Genomic DNA, 20,993 nt, shown 5'->3' with positions numbered 1-20,993 from the left:
ACTACTAGGTATTTATCCAAAGGATACAAACCTAGTGATTCAAAGGGGCACATGCACCCTAATGTTTATAGCAGCAATGTCCACAATAGCCAAACTATGGAAAGAGCCCAGATGTCCATCAACAGATGAATGGATAAAGAAGATGTGGTGTATATATATATACAATGGAATATTACTCAGCCATCAAAAGGAATGAAATCTTGCCATTTGCAATGACGTGGATAGAGCTAGAGTGTATTATGCTAGTGAAATAAGTCAGTTAGAGAAAGGCAAATACCATATGATTTCACTCATATGTGGAATTTAAGAAACAAAACAGATGAACATAGGAGAGGGGCAGGAAAAATATAATAAGACGAAATCAGAAAGGGAGGCAAATCATAAGAGACTCTTAACTATAGGAAACAAAGAGGGTTGCTGGAGGGGGGGTGGGTGGAGGGATGGAGTAATTGGGTGATGGGCATTAAGGAGGCACTTGATGGAATGAGCACTGGGTGTTGTATGCAACTGATGAATCACTAAATTGTACCTCTGAAACTAATAATATATGTTAATTAAATTGAATTTAAATAAAAAATTAAGAAAAAAGAAACTTGATAGCTATTAGAATAAGGAAGAGTATGGCTGTCATTAAATGTGATACATGGAAGTCATTATTGTCTTGATATTTTCTTCCTTCAAAATAAAGTAGTTTATTTTTTATTTTTTTTAAAGATTTTAGATTAATTTACTTGAGAGAGAGAGAGTGAGTGAGAGAGAGAAGGAGGGAGGAAGGGAGGGAGGAGGGAGAAGCAAACTCCCCACTGAGCAGGTAGCCTGATGCAGGGCTCGATCCCAGAACCCTGGGATCATGACCTGAGCTGAAGGCAGACACTTAACCAACTGAACCACTCAGGCACCCCCAAAATAAAGTAGTTTAAAGTGGACATTACTGGGGTGCTGGCTGGCTCATTCTGAGGAGCATGTGATCCCTGATCTTGGGGTTGAAAATTTGAGGCCCACGTTAAGTGTAAAGATTACTAAAAATAAATAAATAAATAAATAAATAAAGTGGACATTATTGACGGCACACTTGATTACACTATTGAGAATATGTCTTTCACTTTTGTATATGGTGTCTACTTCCTTCCTAAAATATTTCTTGGCTAGTTTGTGATCTCTGAGTACTTTTACATTGCTGAGATAGAAAAGGCACTGATTGCTGACCAGGAAAAGCACAGTAAATAAGAGTAAAGTGTTGTGCAGATTTAAGTCCTTACCTTCTCTGCTAAGAGTTTCCAGAAATTTAGTCATTCTTTTCTTTCTGGTACGAAGAAGAAGACACCCTTACAAATGGAGATTTCCCTTATAAATTTAGTATTTCATACCAAAGGGTAATTTCTACTCAGTTTTCAGAACTTCACCTGTGTCTATTATTTCTTAAATAATCAATATGCCAAAAAAGCATATTTTACTCCCCTTCAAAACTTTCTATTCATCGCTTCTTCTTTTTTTTTTTTTTTGACTGGGGCTTAAGTCAGCCCTCTCCGCCCACAACAAACTGATAAAGTATAGTAGGTCTGCTCTGAAATGCTCTGGCTTCCATTACAAAGACACATCTATTCTTTCTCCACCAAGGAAGCAGAAAAGATGCTCTAAAATTTCAAGAACTAATCACTGAGTGAACCAGAAAATAGGGTGCCAGTGTTAAGGATCACTTTTTCAGTTTATATTGTTCAAAATTAGGGTGCTGAAGAAAGTTCACACACTCACAAAAGGGTCCATTTGGTTATGAGTTCAGTTCAAAAAAGGAGCATGAATGTAGATTTAAAGATTTGTTGGAAGAATTGAATATGCACTATCTGAAAGGAAACATCACACTGTATTTATTTTTCTATTATAAACCTAGTGTTTTGAAAAGCTTTCCATGGTTTCTTAAGTATGGTTGGGTTCATAAAGGAAATTTACTTTCAGAAAACAAGTCTCTGTATTTTATCTGGAATGAGTAATGAAAATCTTGCTGCTTAGCTGTTCAGGGGAAGGACTATTTATACTGTGAGTTTTAAATAATCCCATGTTCTAAGCTACTATATTTAAGAGTTTAGGCAAATTTTGTAGTACAGCCCCCAGGAAATTAGAGCTCTCTTTCTTGCACTTTGAGTCTTAGGGTTTGAGTTCAATTTGTTTGTTTGTAACATACCTGTTGGTCAAGTTCTTCTGCTCAGAGACTGACAGAGAATCTGTAAAGCATTCATGATGGAAAGACCCAAATGTGCTCCCCACGGGATAAATTAGCCACTGCTTTGTATTTTTTCTTTATTTTAACTCAAAATATTTAAAAAATTTTTGATTTTGTAATTGATCTGTTTTCCCCCATTCTTTGTGCTCTTATTTTTATTTCTGTAAATGATTGACATAAAACAAAACACACCACCCTCCCCCCATTTTGAAAAAGAGATTATGGAAAAACAAAATCCCACATTACTAAAAACACCACCACCCTCTTCCCTTTGAGTTTCCCTTTTCCTCTCTCCATTTGAAGCCCTCTCCACCCTATGTGGATTTTTCTGTACATTGTGACTTCCAACTGGTTCCTGGCAGGGTTTGATGTTTGAATTTTCTTTTCTTTTTAAGATTTTATTTATTTATTTATTTATTTGAGAGAGAGAGAGTGCACAAGTGAGGGGAAAAACAGAGGCAGAGGGAGAGGGAGAGAATCTCAAGTAGACTCCACCTTGAGCATGGAGCCCAACACGGGGCTCAACCTCATGACCCTGAGATCATGACCTGAGCCAAAACCAAGAGTCAGATGCTTAACCAACTGAGTCACCCAGGTGCCCCAGATGTTTGAATTTTCTGATAGGTTTAATTTAGAATCATTTTTTTAAAATAAATTTTTTATTTTACAACAGCTTTTGATTCATAGATTATTGCAAACATAATACCTAGGGTTCCAATATATACCACACCCAGTTTCTTCTATAGTTAACAGCTTATGTACAGTATGTACCAGTATGGTACATTTGTTATAATTTATGAACCAGTATTGATACATTATTATTGACTAAAGCCCATGCTTTATTCATATTTTCTCAGTTTTTCTTCATACTGTCTTTTTTCTATTCCAAAATCCCACCTAGGATGCCATATTGCATTTAATTGTCATGTGTCCTTAAGTTTCTCTTGGCTATGACAATTTTTCAGATATTCTGTGTTTTTGATGACCTTGATAGCTTTAAAGATTACTGGTCAGCAGTTTTGTAGACTGTCTTTCAAGTGGGGTCTGTCTGATGTTTTTCTCATTATTAGACTTGGGTAATGTTTGGGAGTGGGAGGCCACATAGGTGAAGTACTGTTTATATCCCATTATCCCAGTATATCAAAGATACATACCATTGACATGACTTAGAACTCTTGGTGTTGACCTTAGTCATTTGGTTTGAGATGTTTATCAGGTTAGAATCACATTTTCACTTTTTCCTGAAGACCATCAAAGCATTTTCCTGCAGATTTTAATGACTTTCATTAAAGCTATAAGGAAGCTAACTAGGACTGATCTTTCAGTATTTCTTTATTGGTGATTCTGTGAAGCTGCTAAAAGTTTCTAAGTAGTTAGAAAAATAATTTCAGTGGTAGTAACAACATCTTATCTTTTTTCATGTATTGTAGGTGGGAATGAGATCCCGAAATCAGGGCAGTGAAAGTTCATCCAATGGGCATATCTCCTGCCCCAAGTCCTCTATCATCAGCAATGCTGATGATAAAAGTCTCTCAGAAGATGCAAAAAAGAAAAACAAATCAAACAGAAAGGAGGATGATGTCATGGCCTCAGGAACTGTTAAACGACACCTAAAATCATCCGGAGAAAGTGAACGAAAAAATAAGAAATCCTTGGAGTTATCCAAAGAAGACCTTATACAGCTACTCAGTATAATGGAAGGAGAGTTGCAGGTAGAGTCCAATTTTCTCAACTATTTGTCTCTAGTTCCTAAGCTATAAAATGAGAGACTATGAATCTATCTCCCTCACTGGATTGTGAACTTCGTGGGGAAAGGGGTTATATTTTTCTTGTTAATTTCTAAATCTCTGCTATAAGTTTGTACTGAATAAATATGTGTTGAATGAATGAATAAAGAATAGATGCTGATTCCAACTTCAAGCTTCTCTAGAAGCAGAAAGTTTCTTCATGATATGATTTTGGTAATAATTTAACCCAGGCTCCTGTGCTTAGTAATCAGTGAGGTTATCTAATTTAGCCATTGGCTGTGGTTGAAAACCATAGAAAAGTCATGATTATTAGAGCACAGAGTTTAGATCAATGGTTACTTTTGCCTTCTTCTAAAAGGTAGAGTAAAAGGGACATAAAGAAATAGAGGGAGAGACAAAGAGAGGGAAAAATACAGAAAAATACAGAATACAGAAAAAAAAAGCTTTGTTTAGAGCAGCCTTACTCTTTTTTTCATTTTTTCTTAACTTTCAGCTTTAATTTCCTACAAGTTGAGATGCACACAATAAGCAGAGCATTGTATTGTGAAGATGTAATATTTTCACAAAGCATTTTCAAGTCTATTATCTCATTTGTTATCAACAAAAAATGTGGGTTGTGTCCAGATCTCATCTTAGGTTTCCTGAGTCTTGGTCCAGTGCTCTTTCCACTGCCATCCTCACCATCCTTCTGTAGCTTCCATGAACCAGGTCCCCCATTAAGTGTTTGTTTTTAGGGATCCAAGGGGGAGTTGGGATTCTTTTGAGTTTCTGAGCTCTGGACAATTGTGTTTCTGAAAGTGGGGGGAAAAATAACTTTTTTCTTTTTGGAAAAGAGTATGACTTAAGAGTGAAGTTGCTGTTTTCCTTTTTGTTTTTGTTAGGCTCTTAGCTTGCCTGAGCCTCGAGGGGAATGCTAACAATCACGTGAGATGAAACCTTTGTTTGGTGCTGTTAGCATCAGAAATATTATTTGCAATCTACCCTAACCTAGGGTGGGCCACCCTGATCTGTTCCTGTTCTCATCTGTGTGTGCATACAGATAAGGAAACCCCTGGGGAAAAGAGAAATAGAAAACATACAAAACTCAAATTTTAAACAAATAAACATGATTGAGCTTACCATTTATGGGCTGAGAAAAATCACATTTGCATTTCACAGCAAAAGGTGAAATTTTCCAGAGTACCATCATTACTAGAAATAGCTTCACCACTCCCAGAAAGGTGGTTAATGTTTTGCCTATTAACATTTATTGTGTAAGGAGGCAGAATATATTAGTCTAACTTTTTAAGCTGCCCTCAGTTGACAGATACTAACCTGAGTGGAAGGTACACTGTTGTCATGGAAGTTTTCACAAAGCAAGGCCATCAGCTCCCTTCTCTCCAACCATGGTGGCTTGTGTGAAGCCTGTGGCTCTTCCAGATTTTAATTTCTATAGAAGGCTATTATATCATGGTGGACTCTGGAAGGTATTTAAGATTCATGTGACTTTTATACTCATGGTGTTGCCAGATACAGTTTCAGAGCCAAGGCATGCAAAATATAAGGCCACATACCCAGAACATTAAGGAAAATAGCCAGAAGGTGCCAAAGACATGCATTTTGCTCTCCATTAAACTTTATAAATACTGGATACCTTACCTTACACAATAGATATATTCCTGAGTAGCAATAAATAAGTAAGAAAGTATAAGATATTTGTGGGGGAGGCAGTGAAGGAAAAGAGAAATGAAGGACCTGGTATTTTAAGAAATTTCATGGTGAATTCATTTGCAAAGCAAATCATCCATCCACCCATTTATTTATAGGCACCCACATAAGTGTATGTACTTACAAATGCAGATTGTGTCATATTAGGTTTGTTTAAAATAAGAGTGTTCCTGTATTTGGAGCTGTAGATCTATGTTTTTGTAGCAGAAACCTGTCCTTTATTAGCATTCTCACGTGAGATGGTGTGTGTGCTGTAGCTAAGCGTGGGAGGCAGTTGCCTTTAGCAACTCTGAGTGGGCTGGTGAAAATGTGGCAGCTGTGTGCCAGGTGTGCCAGACTAGAGATGTGAAAAAAGTCTATGTAAAGATCTAGTGCTGTGAAGAGAGGCAAGGATATGCCTCGAGAGGTAAGGCCTGTATGCCATTTGGCTTGACATTTATGAACATTTAGTGACTTGTCTCCCAGACCTTCAGAGACCACTGATTACCTCCCTTTATGGGGTGGCTGTATGTGACTCAAATACCCTTCCTCTGGAGCTAGTGTTCCAAGGTCATATAAAATATTGGGGCCGACAAGCATCTTTGAGGTGTCTTATCCACCTCCTTTATATTACAAATGTGAAATGACACTCTGATAAATTATGTGACTTTCCCAAGGTTGCACAGCAGTTTAGTTAACATTTGCTCTAGATCCAAATTCCCTGTCTCTCAGTTCAATGTCCCTCTCATTATATTATTTACACTTGGGGATGTTCAAGGGTAAGATCCAGGACCTTTGTATTTCTTCTTCATCTTGAGAATTTCTTTCAAGTGGACTCCCAGTGTGAACTCCAGGGCCAAAACCATTTTTTAGGTTAGAGAAATTGTGGAAGGTTTCTTTCACATCCAGGCGGTAGAAATGTATGATCTGAGTCTTGAAGTTTGGTGTGATCTGGATAGTGAGAAACATGGTGGAGGGCAGGGGTGCCACATGGTCACAGGCTGGGCCCTACACAACTTTGGGGGGCTTCATATTCACTACCCTATGAGGGTTGTGCCCTGGAGTTGTGCAGCAGCTTAGCCTTGGGGAGACTGGAACTGCTGGTTAAAAGAAGTAGGGTGACACAAAGAAAAAAGGGCTCGTAATATTGGAGAAATAGACTGAGATCAAGTCTGCCTGTAGGAGATGTACCGGGGAAATGACTTGGGAGACGAGGAGGAGGTGGGAGTTCACTTGAACTTTCCATGTCAGTTTTCCCTTTCTCAGACTCGTTTTTGATCTCTCTTATTATCTCTACCTCCATATCCAGGGTTTTGGACATTATAAACAATTATGTGTTTTCTGGTACCAGTGGCCTGCCACCTAAGGAATCTGTTGTGTGATCTATAGGAATTTGTTGAGCCAACATTAAAACAGCATGACCTTTATTGTTAGCATTGGCTCTTTGCAAAATCTGCAAATTTGCTGTTTTGCTTGCCAGTCCAAGTACAGAGTGAACTCTTGAAGTGCAACTTTAGAGGATATGTATTAGTCATGGAGTGCCATTCTCAGGGATTTTTGCATTTTAAAGAGTCTTGTCTAGGAACTGGTGGTGTCATGACCTTTGTCTTAGAGAGGGACATCTTCCAGACCTTTCAAGCCACACCTTAGCCAATGCAAGCTTGTCATTTTAGCACAATGGCTGGCCAGCATTGCCTGCATGGAAGTAGCAGGGATGGTTTCCATTATGACTCTTCTGTCATTGACACTTACAATAACAAGAACTTTCTAATAAATTGGAACATTTTTACTCTGGGTGAAAAACTGGTTAAATACTTCCCAGACTAAACTGAAAATAATGAAATAGTATACCCAGACTATCACTTGGGCACCATGATTAATTTTCCCTTGTATTTGTCCAAAAATAGCACTTTAAAGAAGCCAGTTGATTTGGCTGTACTAAAAACAACAAAAGTTCAAAGGAAATGTTACTCACATCAAAAAGCCATAACACAGAAAACTTGGCAGAAGGCCATTCTTGTAAAATGATTCAAAAACAGTATACCGATTAATTCTTTTTCTTGATACAAAAAAATATTTAGCTATTTTGTATAGTAAATCCTCTTGATATATCCACTTGAATACATTTTTAAAAAATCAACCTCTAAAAAATTTTCATCATTTTTTCCCTTTGTCCTTATAGTTAGTTCTCTTTTACCTGTGCAAAAGGAGGCTCAGGGAAATCTAGCTAACACGACTAGATAATGCACCACCATTCCATTTGGCTTTGGTGTTTGGCAGGCTGAGTCAGAGACAGGATCATCCACATGTTGAAAAATCTACCCTTGTCCCATGTAACTGGCAGAAGAAGATGTTATCTTTCAGATACTTACAAAATAGATAACATGACCCTGTGGATCACTAGAAGTTTCCTATATTCTCTCCTTTTGCAGTTCCTAGCCATTTTCTTCTTTTTTTAAAAAAATATTCATCCATTTATTTGGGGGGGGGAAGGGACAGAGGGAGAGGGAGAGAGTCTCAAGCCGACTTTGCACTTTACCTCTCTACCACCTACTGTAGGTGAGCCTTCTACCTGCTCTCCTTTCTTACTAAGAGATTTCATTCATTCTTAGGGCATTAATTAATTAGTTCTAAATTGATTTTACAATATTTAAGAAACATTACTGTGCTAGAGGTCTGAAGAATGCAAAGATGATGAATAATAATACTCATAGCTAAAATTTAATGAGGTCCTACTAGGTGCTAAGCATGGTTTTAGACACTGGGTATCTCAGCAGTCATGGTGAAAAAAGAGCTCCTGACCTTGTAGGATAAATGAGAATATGCAAGAATGAATATTCTATTGGGTAGTTGCAATGCAAATTATGGGAGCACAAAGGAGGGAAAGATTATGAAAATCTCAGGAGATGAGCAAAAGCTTTACTAAAGAATTAGATCATGAGTAATTGGTAGGTTTTGGACAAGTAGAAATGAGTGTAGGGACCAACACAGACAGATTCAAACATAGAGTGGGTGGGAAAGTATAGGTTATATTCATCAGTAAATAGTCTTGCTTCAGTGGAGAAGTATTTGGTGGAGATAAAACTACACCTGAATCTGATGTACAATATGATTACAGATAAGACATATGAATAAAAACAGTCAAAAGGAATGAGGATCCCAGGAGAGTGGAGTGATGCAGAAGCCAAGGGAGTCAAGATTGTCAAGAAGAGAGAGATTATGTCAGTCAAATCAGTAGGAAGCTTCAGTTGGATATGACTGAAGGGTGTTCTTTGGGTTTGTGGATCTGTAGGTTATGGGGAACATTTGCCAGAGCAGTTTCAGTGAGTTTAAACCTATTTTCAGTGGTTTGAGAAGTCAAGTTAAACAAACAGAATAACACGTTCTGTTGAAAATCTAGGAATTTAGAAAATCGTTTTTATTTTTATTTTTTGGTAAAAGTTAATTAGATTTTGGGGTGTTTTTTTTTTTTGGATATAGTCAAAGAAGCCAAATTTCCCTTTTCTTTAGCATGACTATAAATTATTTTCCTGGCAGAGTAAACCCTTAGTGTATATTTGTTGACCTCCTGCTTTGAAAACACTATGTTGCTTTTTGCTACTTTTGGGCTTAAGTAAAACATGAGTTTATTAAAAAATAGAAGGTTAGAACAGTGTGAAGGCCAAGTCCAATGAGGGAATGTTGTAGATTCCAAAAGTTTTGGCAGTTAACCTCATTAGTGTTGACTTTGGGCCTCAGTTTATTCCCTGTCCGTACAATAGATACACTTCCTACTTTCTAGGGTTGTTGTGATTACTACACTTAGCTAATATAGATGTTATTAGATGGATAACTGTGGATAAAAAAGTAGAAGAAAGACAGGATAGTAGCTAGCGGGAAACTCAGGTCAGTGGAAAGTTTTTATTATTTATATTTGTTTTTTAAAGATTTATTTGAGAGAGAGCACATGTGCGCGCGTGCGTGTGCACAAGTGGGGGGAGGGGCACTGGGAGAGGGAGAGGGAGAATCCTCAAGCCGACTCCCCACTGAGCACAGAGCCTAACATGGGGCTTGATCCCAGGACACTGAGATCATGAACTGAGCCGAAATCAAGAGTCAGATGCTCAAACAACTGAGATACCCCGGTGAGATATCCTTAAGGATAATTATGTACATGCCATATCAACTGCTGAGGGGAGCATTAGAGGAAGGTGATTGTGGACAAATGGGAGCATTAATAAGTGAAGTTTAAGATTTCACCAGCGGAAGCCATGTGTCTGCAGTGCCACTGGTGTGTTCAGAAGCCTGCGTGTAAAGGGGGAGATAGATTTTACAGCACTGAATCTAGGGTTGCAGTTGTATAAGTAGATGCAGTGGATGAACAGAAGTGGAAGAAAGTTGGTGAGACAATACCCAGCAAGGAAGAGATATGGGGAGGGATGAGCAGGTCAGTGGGAGGCCAGGCATGAGAGGGCTGGAGGGACTTGAAGTTGGGCTCTTTGCATCTAAGTTTTCTGTGTGGTGCAGTGTTAACTAATGCACAGGCCTGGGAGTGGAAGTGAAGGCAATCAGAATTCATGAGATCAAGGATTGGTAAGGTTAGGATAGTGGCTAAATCTCCCACAAAAATGTTGAAACCTCCCAGGCTGATGGCAGGATTTAGAGTGAAGAGCATGTCTGTATCACAATAAATATGAGAGCTGGGGGCTAGGATCTCAACACTTCATTGCTGCCAGCCTACTTTTTCTCAAGGGTTTCTCTGATCATGTCATTCTGTTGCTTAGGAATTTACGGGAGGCCTTGAGACCCTATCAGATTGATAGCTACATTGATCAGACTGGTCTGCAGAAGCTATTTCCTAACTGACTCCCTCTTAGCTATTGCTGTTCATTTTTTTAAAATTGTATTTTATTAGTTATGTTAATCACCATACATTACATCATTAGTTTTTGATGTAGTGTTCCATGGTTCATTGTTTGCGTATAACACCCAGTGCTCCTATTGCTGTTCATTTTTGATGTTCCTTAACATGACCGTTGTTATCCAATCAGGCAGTCTCTACATCCTTCCCTAACCTGACACACAGTTGCACACACAATCTCAAACACTATCCCCATCACAGTGTTTTTTTTTTTCTTCTTCTTATCTTTCTTTATATTTCTCCCGCCTTGAAAGTAAATACAAGACAAAAATTGGGGCTTTCTGGGAAGATTCAGGACATGTATTTGTCCTTGCTCCAAACTGTACTTCCCTCATGTACTGGTTAATATGTCTTTTCTCTTTTTTTATTAGAGACTTTATTTTTTAAGAGCAGTTTTAGGATGACAGCAAAATTGAGAGGCAGGTATAGAGATTTCCCATAAACTTCCCTGCCCCCACACATGCATAGCCTCTCCTATTATCAACATCCCCCACCAGAGTGGTACATTTGTTACAGTTATGAACCTACACTGACACATCATAATCACCCAAAGTTTATAGTTTGTATTAGGGTTCACTCTTTTTTTTAATAAAGATTTTATTTATTTATTTGACAGAGAAAGAGTGAGCACAAACAAGGGGAGCGGCAGGCAGAGGGAGAGGGAGAAGCAGGCTCCCCACCGAGCAGGGAGCCCGATGTGGGGCTCGATCCCAGGACCCTGGGATCAGGACCTGAACTGAAGGCAGACGCTTAACGACTGAGCCACCCAGGTGCCCCTAGGGTTCACTCTTGGTGTTGTACTTTATGAGTTTGGAAAATATATAGTGACATGTACCCACTGTTGTAATAGTATATAGAGTATTTTCACTACCCTAAAAATCCTCTGGGTTCTGCCTATTCATTCCTCCTCCAAACCCCCCACCAATATTTCTTTTAGGGACCCCTGAAGGCTTACTCTTCTGTGAAGACTTTTCTAAATAATTGCTCCCCAACACTTGTCTTTTTCCTGTCCTGAAATCCCACCTTGTTTTGGTATAAGTGTAAATCAGAGCATTCCATAAACACACATTCTATAAGTGTTTTATGTACTTACTTATCTCTGTTGTCTGAAACAACTTGAGGGAAGGGGTTGTGTCTTCTGCTTCTTTCACATGCCTCATTGTACCTAGAAAAGGGCTAGGCATATCATTGTTAGCGTATTGGTAACTGATGAGTAGTCTTGGAATGTTTTAATATCTATATGCCCTATGAGGCAGTCAAAAGATTAATTTTTTATTTTTATTTTTTTAAGGTTTTATTTTATTTTATTTCATTTTTTAAAAGATTTTATTTATTTATTTGAGAGAGAAAGAGATAGCAAGAGAGAGCACAAGCATGGGGGAGAGAGAGAAGCCTGATGCAGGGCTCGATCCCAGGACCCTGGGATCATGACCTGAGCCGAAGGCAGATGCTTAACCGACTGAGCCACCCAGACACCCGTAAGATTAATTTTTTTTTTAAAGATTTTATTTATTTATTTGAGAGAGAGAATGAGACAGAGAGCATGAGAGAGGGGAGGGTCAGAGGGAGAAGCAGACTCCCTGCCGAGCAGGGAGCCCGATGCGGGACTCGATCCCAGGACTCCAGGATCATGACCTGAGCCGAAGGCAGCCGCTTAACCAACTGAGCCACCCAGGCGCCCCCGTAAGATTAATTTTTAATGTCTTTGAACTGTATAGAGAAAGTTGAAGTATCACAGTATACACAATGCTATTGAATTAACAGTAATGGTCCTGAATATTTACAATTAAAATCCCACTACAAAACTATGATTCTACTTTTCTGTCATCGTTAGCAGGAGATGTCGTAACTCCATTGGGGATGGTGATAATCAGTTCAGATGGAATTACCTGGTGCAACCAAGCACAATAGGCTTATCCTACAGGGGTACCATTTATCACTTCTTTCTTTAGAGATGGCTTTTCTTTTCCTAAGTGAGTTCCATTTGTCACATGGGAAGACCTTCTGTGGAATCTCTGTACTTCTAAAGAATGAGGCTTTTAGTTACTCTGTATGGCTTTTTAAATTGATGACTCACCTGCACTTGATACACTCCATCTTTAGAATCTCAGGCTGAGGTCACCCTGAGTGAGGCTGCCCAGTGAAACCTCACACCACCAAAATGGTCAGCATGCTGAGAATGGTATGTCTTTGCTAAGTTTAGGAGGCAGAAAGAGACAGGTTGCTTTCTGATTAAAATCAGGACCAGATCTGATTCTTTGTTGAATACGATGCTTCAGAATCTCATGTGTCCAGTAGCATTGTCAGTCTTTTGGCAAAGAGTATTGGTGTCTGATTTTCATTGTTTAGGCGGAATATTTTTAGTGCTCCTAATAGAATCAGAAAGTTGGTTTCTTTACAGTGAGAATAGTGTACTCATTGACACTATAGGGGAAAACCTTGGTTTTATTGAGATATAATAGAGAAAATGCCCCATAAATAAATCTATTTATTATTTTATCACACTCTAAACATGGGAAAATACTATATAGGTACTACATAGAAGATGGTGATTTCCCCCCTACATGGCTGTAGTTTATATTTTTCTTAATGAAAACGATCTCTATTACTTTAGTGGGCAAAATTATACCTAAATATCCAATTTACTTATGTAAATATTTCCTAATTATTTGGACATGTGGTCTTATTACATGGAGACTTTTTAAAGTAAAATTAGAGCTTATACAGAAAACTATTATGAGAAATATATGTTAAATGGAGTACGATTTGATGGATAATGAATTTGTGATTCTAGAAGGACTTCTAGGAGAGTTGTCAGGTAGAATACTGCCAGGGCAGAAGATCTTACCCCAGGGGAGGGGTGAGATCTAGACCTGTGGTGTCCAAAGGAACTTTCTATAAAGAAGGAAATGTTCTCTATCTGCGCTGTCCTGTATGGTAGCCACTAGCCACATGTGGCTTGTAAACATTTGATATATGTCTAATATGGCTGAGGAAATGAATTTTAAATTATATTTAATAATAATTTAAATTTAAATAGCCACATGTGGCCAGTGGCTACTCTATCAACAGCACGGATATAGAGTAACAAACATGGCACTCATCTGAGGAGACTGTAGGGATACAGAATAAAAGAAAAAAGTCAAGTCCAAAGACAGACCCTTAGAAAACACCCTGCATTAAGGGTGGGGAGAGAGAAAAGAACTGGCCAAAGAGGAGTAGAGGACATGGGTAAAGAGAAAGGAAGACAGATGAGCACCACGATGTACCATGGATGCAATGGAGGAGAGACTCTCAGGAAGAAGACATTTATAGTTCTCAGTATTGCTGAAAAGTTGGAAGATAAAAACTGAGAACAAGCCATTTATTGAGCTGGCATTTAAAAGGTACATTTTCAAAGGAATGGTGAGTGTTGATATCAGATTGCTGATGTCCAGGAGTGCTTGGGTAAACTTTACTCTTAAGAAGTTTGTAGATAGAGAATGATGGCAGGGCCGGATCTAAGGGAATAGTAAGGAGTAGGGAAGACTTTTGTTTAGTTTTGTTTTATTTTTGGAGGCAACACTTAAACGGGTTTGTCCGTGTTAGAGACAGACTTTTCTCATAATCCCCATCCTCTCCTTGTTCCCTTTTTTCCCCACAGATACTTTGATCTTCTATTTTACTTAGGACATTAAGGTCTTCTCAACCTCTCTCCATTCCAAAAATTTCCATTCCTTGCCTTCCATTTCTCCCCTTCCCCCTCACTAAGAGAGAAGTATCCTTTTTTTATCAAGGCCAGTTCTGTTGACTTGATTCTTCCCCCTTCCCGGACTAAGTTGCACACTCTTTACCTTTCCCGCGCCCATCCCCAATCTCCCTCCCTCCTCTCCCTACTAGCTCTCCTGCGTTCTTTATCACCAGCTTGTAGGGGCTTGGAAACTTTCCACATAAAAGAACCAAGACTGATCAAAGCTCCTGGGGCTCTTTAGACAGGGAATTATTGTCAGCAAAGTCTCTGTCTCCCAGGGAATCTGGACATGGAATATTCAGGACCCCTTTTGAAAAATCTTCTGACTATATACCTATGCCCCTTCTCTCCCTCTGCCCTACCTATATTCTTACAGAGGTAAATTTATCTCCATCATTTTCTATATTGTTTGACTATTTTTAACAGAACTTCTCCAAATCTTTCTGTTTTTCAAGAACTATTTTATACTACAAATTCCTAGAGAACAGACTTTATCTAGGAAGCACTTGATAGGTGCTTTTTGGAAATTACTTTGTAGTTCCATTTGGTTAATATGAATTTTTTTTTATGAAGCCAAAAGTAGATTGCCATTTTAATTTTTTCTAAAAGTAGAGCTTGGTCTTCACCATAGTGACCAAGAGTGAGTATATTCCAAGGAAATGTCAGGTGACAGTGAAAATTTTGGCTTCGTTTTCTACCTGTCATGGCACTTTACTCCCTGCCTCAGTTTATGTATTTTCTTATTGGATATGTTAGGCCAATATTAGTGGCAGAACTATCTCTCAACCGGGAATCAGATTGTACCCTACCCTGAAGACACTGTCATCATAATCTCTTTCTTATTGGGTGAAATGATGCGATGTCTGGAATTTCCTTTAAAATAAGTTTCCAGCCTCTTCCCACCCCCCAAAAAAAGTATGTGAGGAGATAGCTAGGTGGTTCATTATACTCGTTTGTTCCCTTTGGTGTATGGGTAAAACTTTCCCATAACACAAAGTTAAAAAAAAAAAACCCAAATAAATGGCAAAAGAAAAATAATTGTGTCTATATTGCCCATGTGTCCTTCCTGTGCTGCCTATTCTAGAGCAGCATCTTCATTATTTTATTGAATGATCACAGTAGCCCTAAAAAGTTAGATGAGCAAATGGAAGCTTTGATGGTTTGAGTGAACTCTCCCAAGGATGCCCTAGTAGGATGTACTATGCCTTGCTGACTCCAAAGCCAATGCCTTTCGTCTGCCAGAAAAATAATAGGCCGCTATTGTTTTTGTAACTAAAATGGAAGAGCAAACTCACTGGCAAGAGAAAACTATCCCACAGATAAGGAGAAGAAGCATCTATTATTTGCCAACAGAACTTTTTCCATACAATGCAACAGATTTTGAAATTTACAACTTGGAATAATTTTTTTGTTCTCTAAATCATGAGTTGATGGTTCGGTTCTTTTTTAGTAGACTGCCTCATCTCCTCACCTGCATCTTGCTTTCTTTTCATGCGCCTCAGTAGGATTATAACAAACTGAACCATAGAATCACTTGTAATGAGTCCAGTTGTGACTAATGCCAATGCCATTGCTTAATGGGGCTCTGACATTGAGCCCTGCATGGGGAGCCTTCTTCTCCCTCTTCCTCTGCCCCTCCCCCTGCTTGTGCTCTCTCTGTCAAATGAATAAATAAAATCTTTATTTTTTTAAAAGATGTTTTTATTTATTCATTTGAGAGAGAGAGAGAGAGGCAGAGAGAGCACACCCTGATGTAGGGCTCGATCCCAGGACTTGGAGATCATGGCCTGAGCCAAAGGCAGATGCCTAACCATCTGAGTCACCAGAGGCCCCTAAATAAAATCTTTAAAAATAAAAAAAGGTGTATTTTTTTCTTTCTTTCTTTTTTTTTTTAAAGATTATTTATTTTAGAGAGAGAGAGAATGCAGGTGGGGGGCGGGACAGAAGGAGAGAAAATCCTCAAGCAAACTCCCTGCTGAGTGCAGAGCCGGACTTGGGGCTCAGTCCCAGGACCCTGAGATTACCACCTGAGCCGAAATTAAGAGTCGGCTGCTCAACCCACTGAGCCACTCAGGCACCCCTAGGTTCATTTTTCTGATTTATACTGTTAAGCCGCATAAAACATTTTTTATAGTTATCAAATGTTTTTTTTTTAAAGATTTTATTTATTTATTTGAGAGAGAGAGCACAAGCCAGGGGGAGTGGCAGAGGGAGAAGCAGATTTCCCTGCTGAGCAGGGAGCCCAATGTGGGGCTTGATCCCAGGACCCTGGGATCATGACCTGAACTGAAGGCAGAAGCTTAGCCGATTGAGCCACCCAGGCATCTCTTATTAAATGTTTTTAAGAGTAAAATGCAGAATTACATATCTAGACCATGGTGAATTTAAATTGATGGTGTCCAAATTACTGAGATGTTTCTGTACAAGCACTACTTATAACTGCTAGCAACGTGACATTGTTTACAAATTCCCAGGCTAGCCTTTACCTCTTTTTAATTCCCTTCTCTCTTTTGAACAGTTCCAGGGACACTCCTGAAAGTCACTGGGCAAAGACTTAGTAGATAAAGAATGGTCCTTTTTTCGGCACTGCCTCATGATCTTCCCTTGTTTCCGCCCCAGTGATCCTCAGGAGACCTTTCCATGTTCAGTGATAATGAAGGGTTTGTTCTGAACCTCTTGTGACCTGTGGCATCCTCGGGTTTGCCAGGTGGGGTTAAGAGTGCAGGCACAGTGTGGAATATTTTTCTTTGCAAAGCTAATTGGCCCAGGTGGGATTTGAAATCTGACTTCATAAGCATCATGTCAACCAGTCATAGACTAACCTCGAAACACACGACAGGCTCAGAGAGACTCATATCATAGAGCTGTCAACAGAAAAATATGTCTGTATTTAAAAGAGAAAGCAGGGTGCTGATGACAAATTTTGAAATCATTTCCCTGTGATATTAATGCATAATTGAGAGAAAGGGTATAAACTGATTGAAGAAGCACATTGTCCCTTGGTTTTTCAATTAACATGTAATCCTACCTGTGGGCACCGGCTGGTGCTTCGACAATTTATAAGTTTGTATTGGCAGGAAAGAACTTTTATCGACTTTTCCAAACAGCAGCCATTAGTCTCTAACAAGAGTTACTCCCACGTTAAACATTTCCTGATTGAGGGTCTGAAAGGAAACAAGAAACAATGTGCACAAATTTTAGCAGACTCTGCTCTACCCCTGCCTTTTTAAAGTTGTAATAATAAAAGCACATTTGCAAGTTCATGGCTTTGTGGGGAATAGCTAATTTGTGAGGAAAACCAGCAATAAACCAAGGGTTTAGATGTTCCTAAGCAAATGTTAAAAATGGTCTGATGGACTCAAAACCAAACTTGTACCAATGAAAGTGAGTGTCCCTTGAACAGTGGTGTTACTGTTTTTGAACGTTAAATGGATCTGCCCTGAGATGGTATATTATAGTACCTGCCATCTTAAACTAGTGAAAAAAAATGTATATATGATACAAATAGATATATATGTAATATATATTATATGTATGTGTGTGTATTTCGCTGTATATATACTTTTTGTAATTAACAATTTTTTTTCTTAACCTCAAAGCAATGAGGAAGGTGAACTACGTTCTGAAGCAATCAATATGCATGTCTTTTTTTTTTTTCTTTAATGGAATGTAAGTCCCTGGCTTTGTGTTTACAAAGGACAGTCATTTGAGTGCACTGTTGCATACAGAGCTTGAGCCCTGAGCATTTGTTTTCTTTGCAATATCCGACACAGCTCGTTTATAGGTGATTGCGGCGTAACGTGTCAGCTTGAAGTGCCAGGTACGCTGACTGCAAAATACCTGGACAAGGACCTCTCCTGGAAAAAAAAAACAAAACTTCTGACCGAGAGACACTTCTGGGGGTCACTGAAGAGTTGTACACAGGAAACTGTGAACATTGCACTTCCTTTCTTTCTATCTAGAGCTGTAATTGCTTAAGTGGGAAGGGATAGAGGGGAGGGCTATTTCCCTTCTTCACCTGTGAGCCAAGATGCAGGTGGCTGCAAGATCCCATCTCCCCCTGAGTCTCACTGTCTCATGCAATGATCCTCACAGATATCACACTGCAGCAAACACTGGAGTAACAGTCTGGTCATTCCCATTGATTATCTACCGCTGCATGGTAGCTGATTCAAGTGACAAGGGAATCCTTGACAGGCGATTATAGAATGACGGCTAGGTAGTGGAAGGAATGCGAGGGAAAAGAATAAGCCACAGGGTCCCCGACCTCACGTAGCTGGAGAGACGGGATCTCCACCATCTTCGCTTCACTTCGGGAGTCCTCACGACTTTTCATTTGGTTTATTGCCACAGCCCCCTAACCGATACTGCCTTCCTGTGGTCTTGTCACCCACCATTCTCCGTATCACCGCCAGAGTCTGCTTTTTAAAATGCAAACCAATCACGTCTTTCCTCGGTTTCAAATACTCAGAGGCTCCCTATGGCTCTGAGAGGCTTTCACGGACTGGCAGCCGCTCACCACTCCAGCCTCATCTTTCCCTGCAGTCCCTCCATCTGTGATCCTGCCCTACCGACGTGTCCGCAGTCCCGTGAACATTTCCTGTGTTAAAATAGTGTCGACAGCCTCTTCTTCCTGGGGACTCTTCTGTTTCATTATGTATTATGCAAATGATTTGAAAGAAAAAGGTACTAATATTTCACATGTTCCAGGTTGGCTGATGGGAGCAGTGCATTGATTTTATTTATTGATTTTTGTCCTACTTTACTTTTAATGTTGTTTCCACATCCAGTGAAGGTCATTAGGCAAGGAAACCACTGCTCCATACAAATACCTACTGTTAGGCTAATTCTTAAAAGCTTATTCCATTACTTGTTGTAACTTGCGCACATGTTTTTTTCAAGGACTTTATGGGAGAGGACTTCCGTTCTGTCCAGGTGTGCAGAGATTTTTATATTTTGATAGAGTGTCATTCTTGTATCTCTTCCAAGGTGGTGGAGTCTTATTGTAATTACACGTTCAGGCATCATGTTGTAATTATAAGACAAGACAAGTGTATGGATGGAGTCATGTTCTGATTTAGTAAATCCAAAAAACAGGTCAAACATAAAATGCTTCTAGGGCTAAAGTTTATATACTTAAAAAATTTTACATTAAAAATATTTTGTGTGGGATTTAAAACAATTTTATTATATTTCCTTTTTTGTTGAGGTGTAATTTAATTTCAGGTATACACCATAATGATTTGAGATTCATATATATTGTAAAACAATGATCACAGTAAGTCTAGTTAACTTAAAAATATTTTATTTAAGAATTTGAATAATCTTTTTAAAGATTTTTAAAAATTTATTTGAGAGAGAGAGCGCACAAGCAGGGGGAAAGGAAGAGGGAGAATCAGACTCCCCACTGAGTGAGGAGCCTGATGTGGGGCTTGATCTCAGGACCCAGAGATCATGACCTGAGCCAAAGGCAGATGCTTAACTGACTGAGCCACATAGGTGCCCAAAGAAATTTGAATAATTGATTCACATTTATGGTTGAAGAACTTAAAAAAAGGCATAAAGTATGTAAGTATGTATATTTTCTTTTGTTTTTTACACAAACAGAACATATTATGTACACTCTTCTGCAATTGGCCCTTTTCAGACATCATATATGCCTCAGAAATCATTCCCTATTAGAACATACAGAGATTTTACATTCTTTTTTTTGTTTTAAAGATTTTATTTATTTGAAAGAGAGAGACACAGCGAGAGAGGGAATACAAGCAAGGGGAGTGGGAGAGGGAGAGCGAGAAGCAGGCTTCCCGCCGAGCAGGGAGCCCGATGCGGGGCTCGATCCCAGGACCCTGGGATCATGACCCGAGCTGAAGGCAGACGCTTAACGACTGAGCCACCCAGGCGCCCTGATTTTACATTCTTTTTAATGCCTGTGGAGGGTACGGTAGTTGGGTGTACCTTAGTGCAGTCCCTTGTTGATGGGTATTTAAACTGTACCCTGTCTTTTGTTTTCACAATCAATGCTGCATGGATACATTATACATATATCTTATCACACATGTAAGAGTATTTCTTTTGGTCACACTGCCCAGCAGTGCAACTGCTGAGTTTGTGGTAGATTTTGTTAAATTGCCTAGGTCTGTTTTCTCACACTTTTGCCAACACAGTATATTATCATTTTGCCAATCTGGTGTTTTAATTCCTTTGACAATACAGTAGGTGAAATGGGTATCTCCTTGTACTTTTAAATTACATTTCTCTTCTGATTGAGGTTGAGTATCTTTTCAAGTGTTTTTAGAGATATTTGTATTTCTTTTTCTGTGATTAGACTGTTTCTATCCTTTGCCTGTTTTAGCTATTATATCGTTGGTCTTATAGTCATATAGTAGAGAAATCAGTTTTTTGTCTGTGATATGAGCTATAAGTGAAATATTTTTTCCATCTCATTATTTTTACTTTGACTTTACTTTCGGTATTTCTTGCTATGCAGAACTGCAGAATTTCTTTCTTTTTTTTTTTTTGGATTTTGCTCCTTCCAAGTTAAAAAAAATTTTTTTTTTATTAACATATAATGTATTATTTGTTTCAGGGGTATAGGTCTGTGATTCATCAGTCTTACACAATTCACAGCGCTCACCATAGTAATACCCTCCCCAATGTCCTTCACCCAGCCACCCCATCCCTTCCAACCCCCACCACTCCAGCAACCCT

General features: G+C 38.9%; 1 protein-coding gene across 4 annotated transcripts in view; it reads left to right on the top strand.

Annotated features, from left to right (window-relative positions):
- Window positions 1–20,993, top strand: part of FILIP1 (filamin A interacting protein 1) — a 171,724-nt gene that overhangs the window by 62,280 nt on the left and 88,451 nt on the right. For all 4 annotated transcript variants that reach the window (XM_081828557.1, XM_031024241.2, XM_081828558.1 and 1 more), the window contains exon 2: window positions 3,649–3,930. In XM_081828557.1, coding sequence (XP_081684683.1) covers window positions 3,655–3,930 — 276 coding nt within the window. In that variant the 5' untranslated portion in view covers window positions 3,649–3,654. The remainder of the gene's footprint in view (window positions 1–3,648; window positions 3,931–20,993) is intronic.

This window comes from Leptonychotes weddellii, chromosome 8 (genome assembly GCF_054177405.1).
Source record: "Leptonychotes weddellii isolate Sample4059 chromosome 8, ASM5417740v2, whole genome shotgun sequence".
In the NCBI taxonomy this organism is placed as follows: domain Eukaryota; kingdom Metazoa; phylum Chordata; class Mammalia; order Carnivora; family Phocidae; genus Leptonychotes; species Leptonychotes weddellii.
Note: the sequence above shows the minus strand (reverse complement) of the source record. Positions and strands in the feature narration are given on the sequence as shown.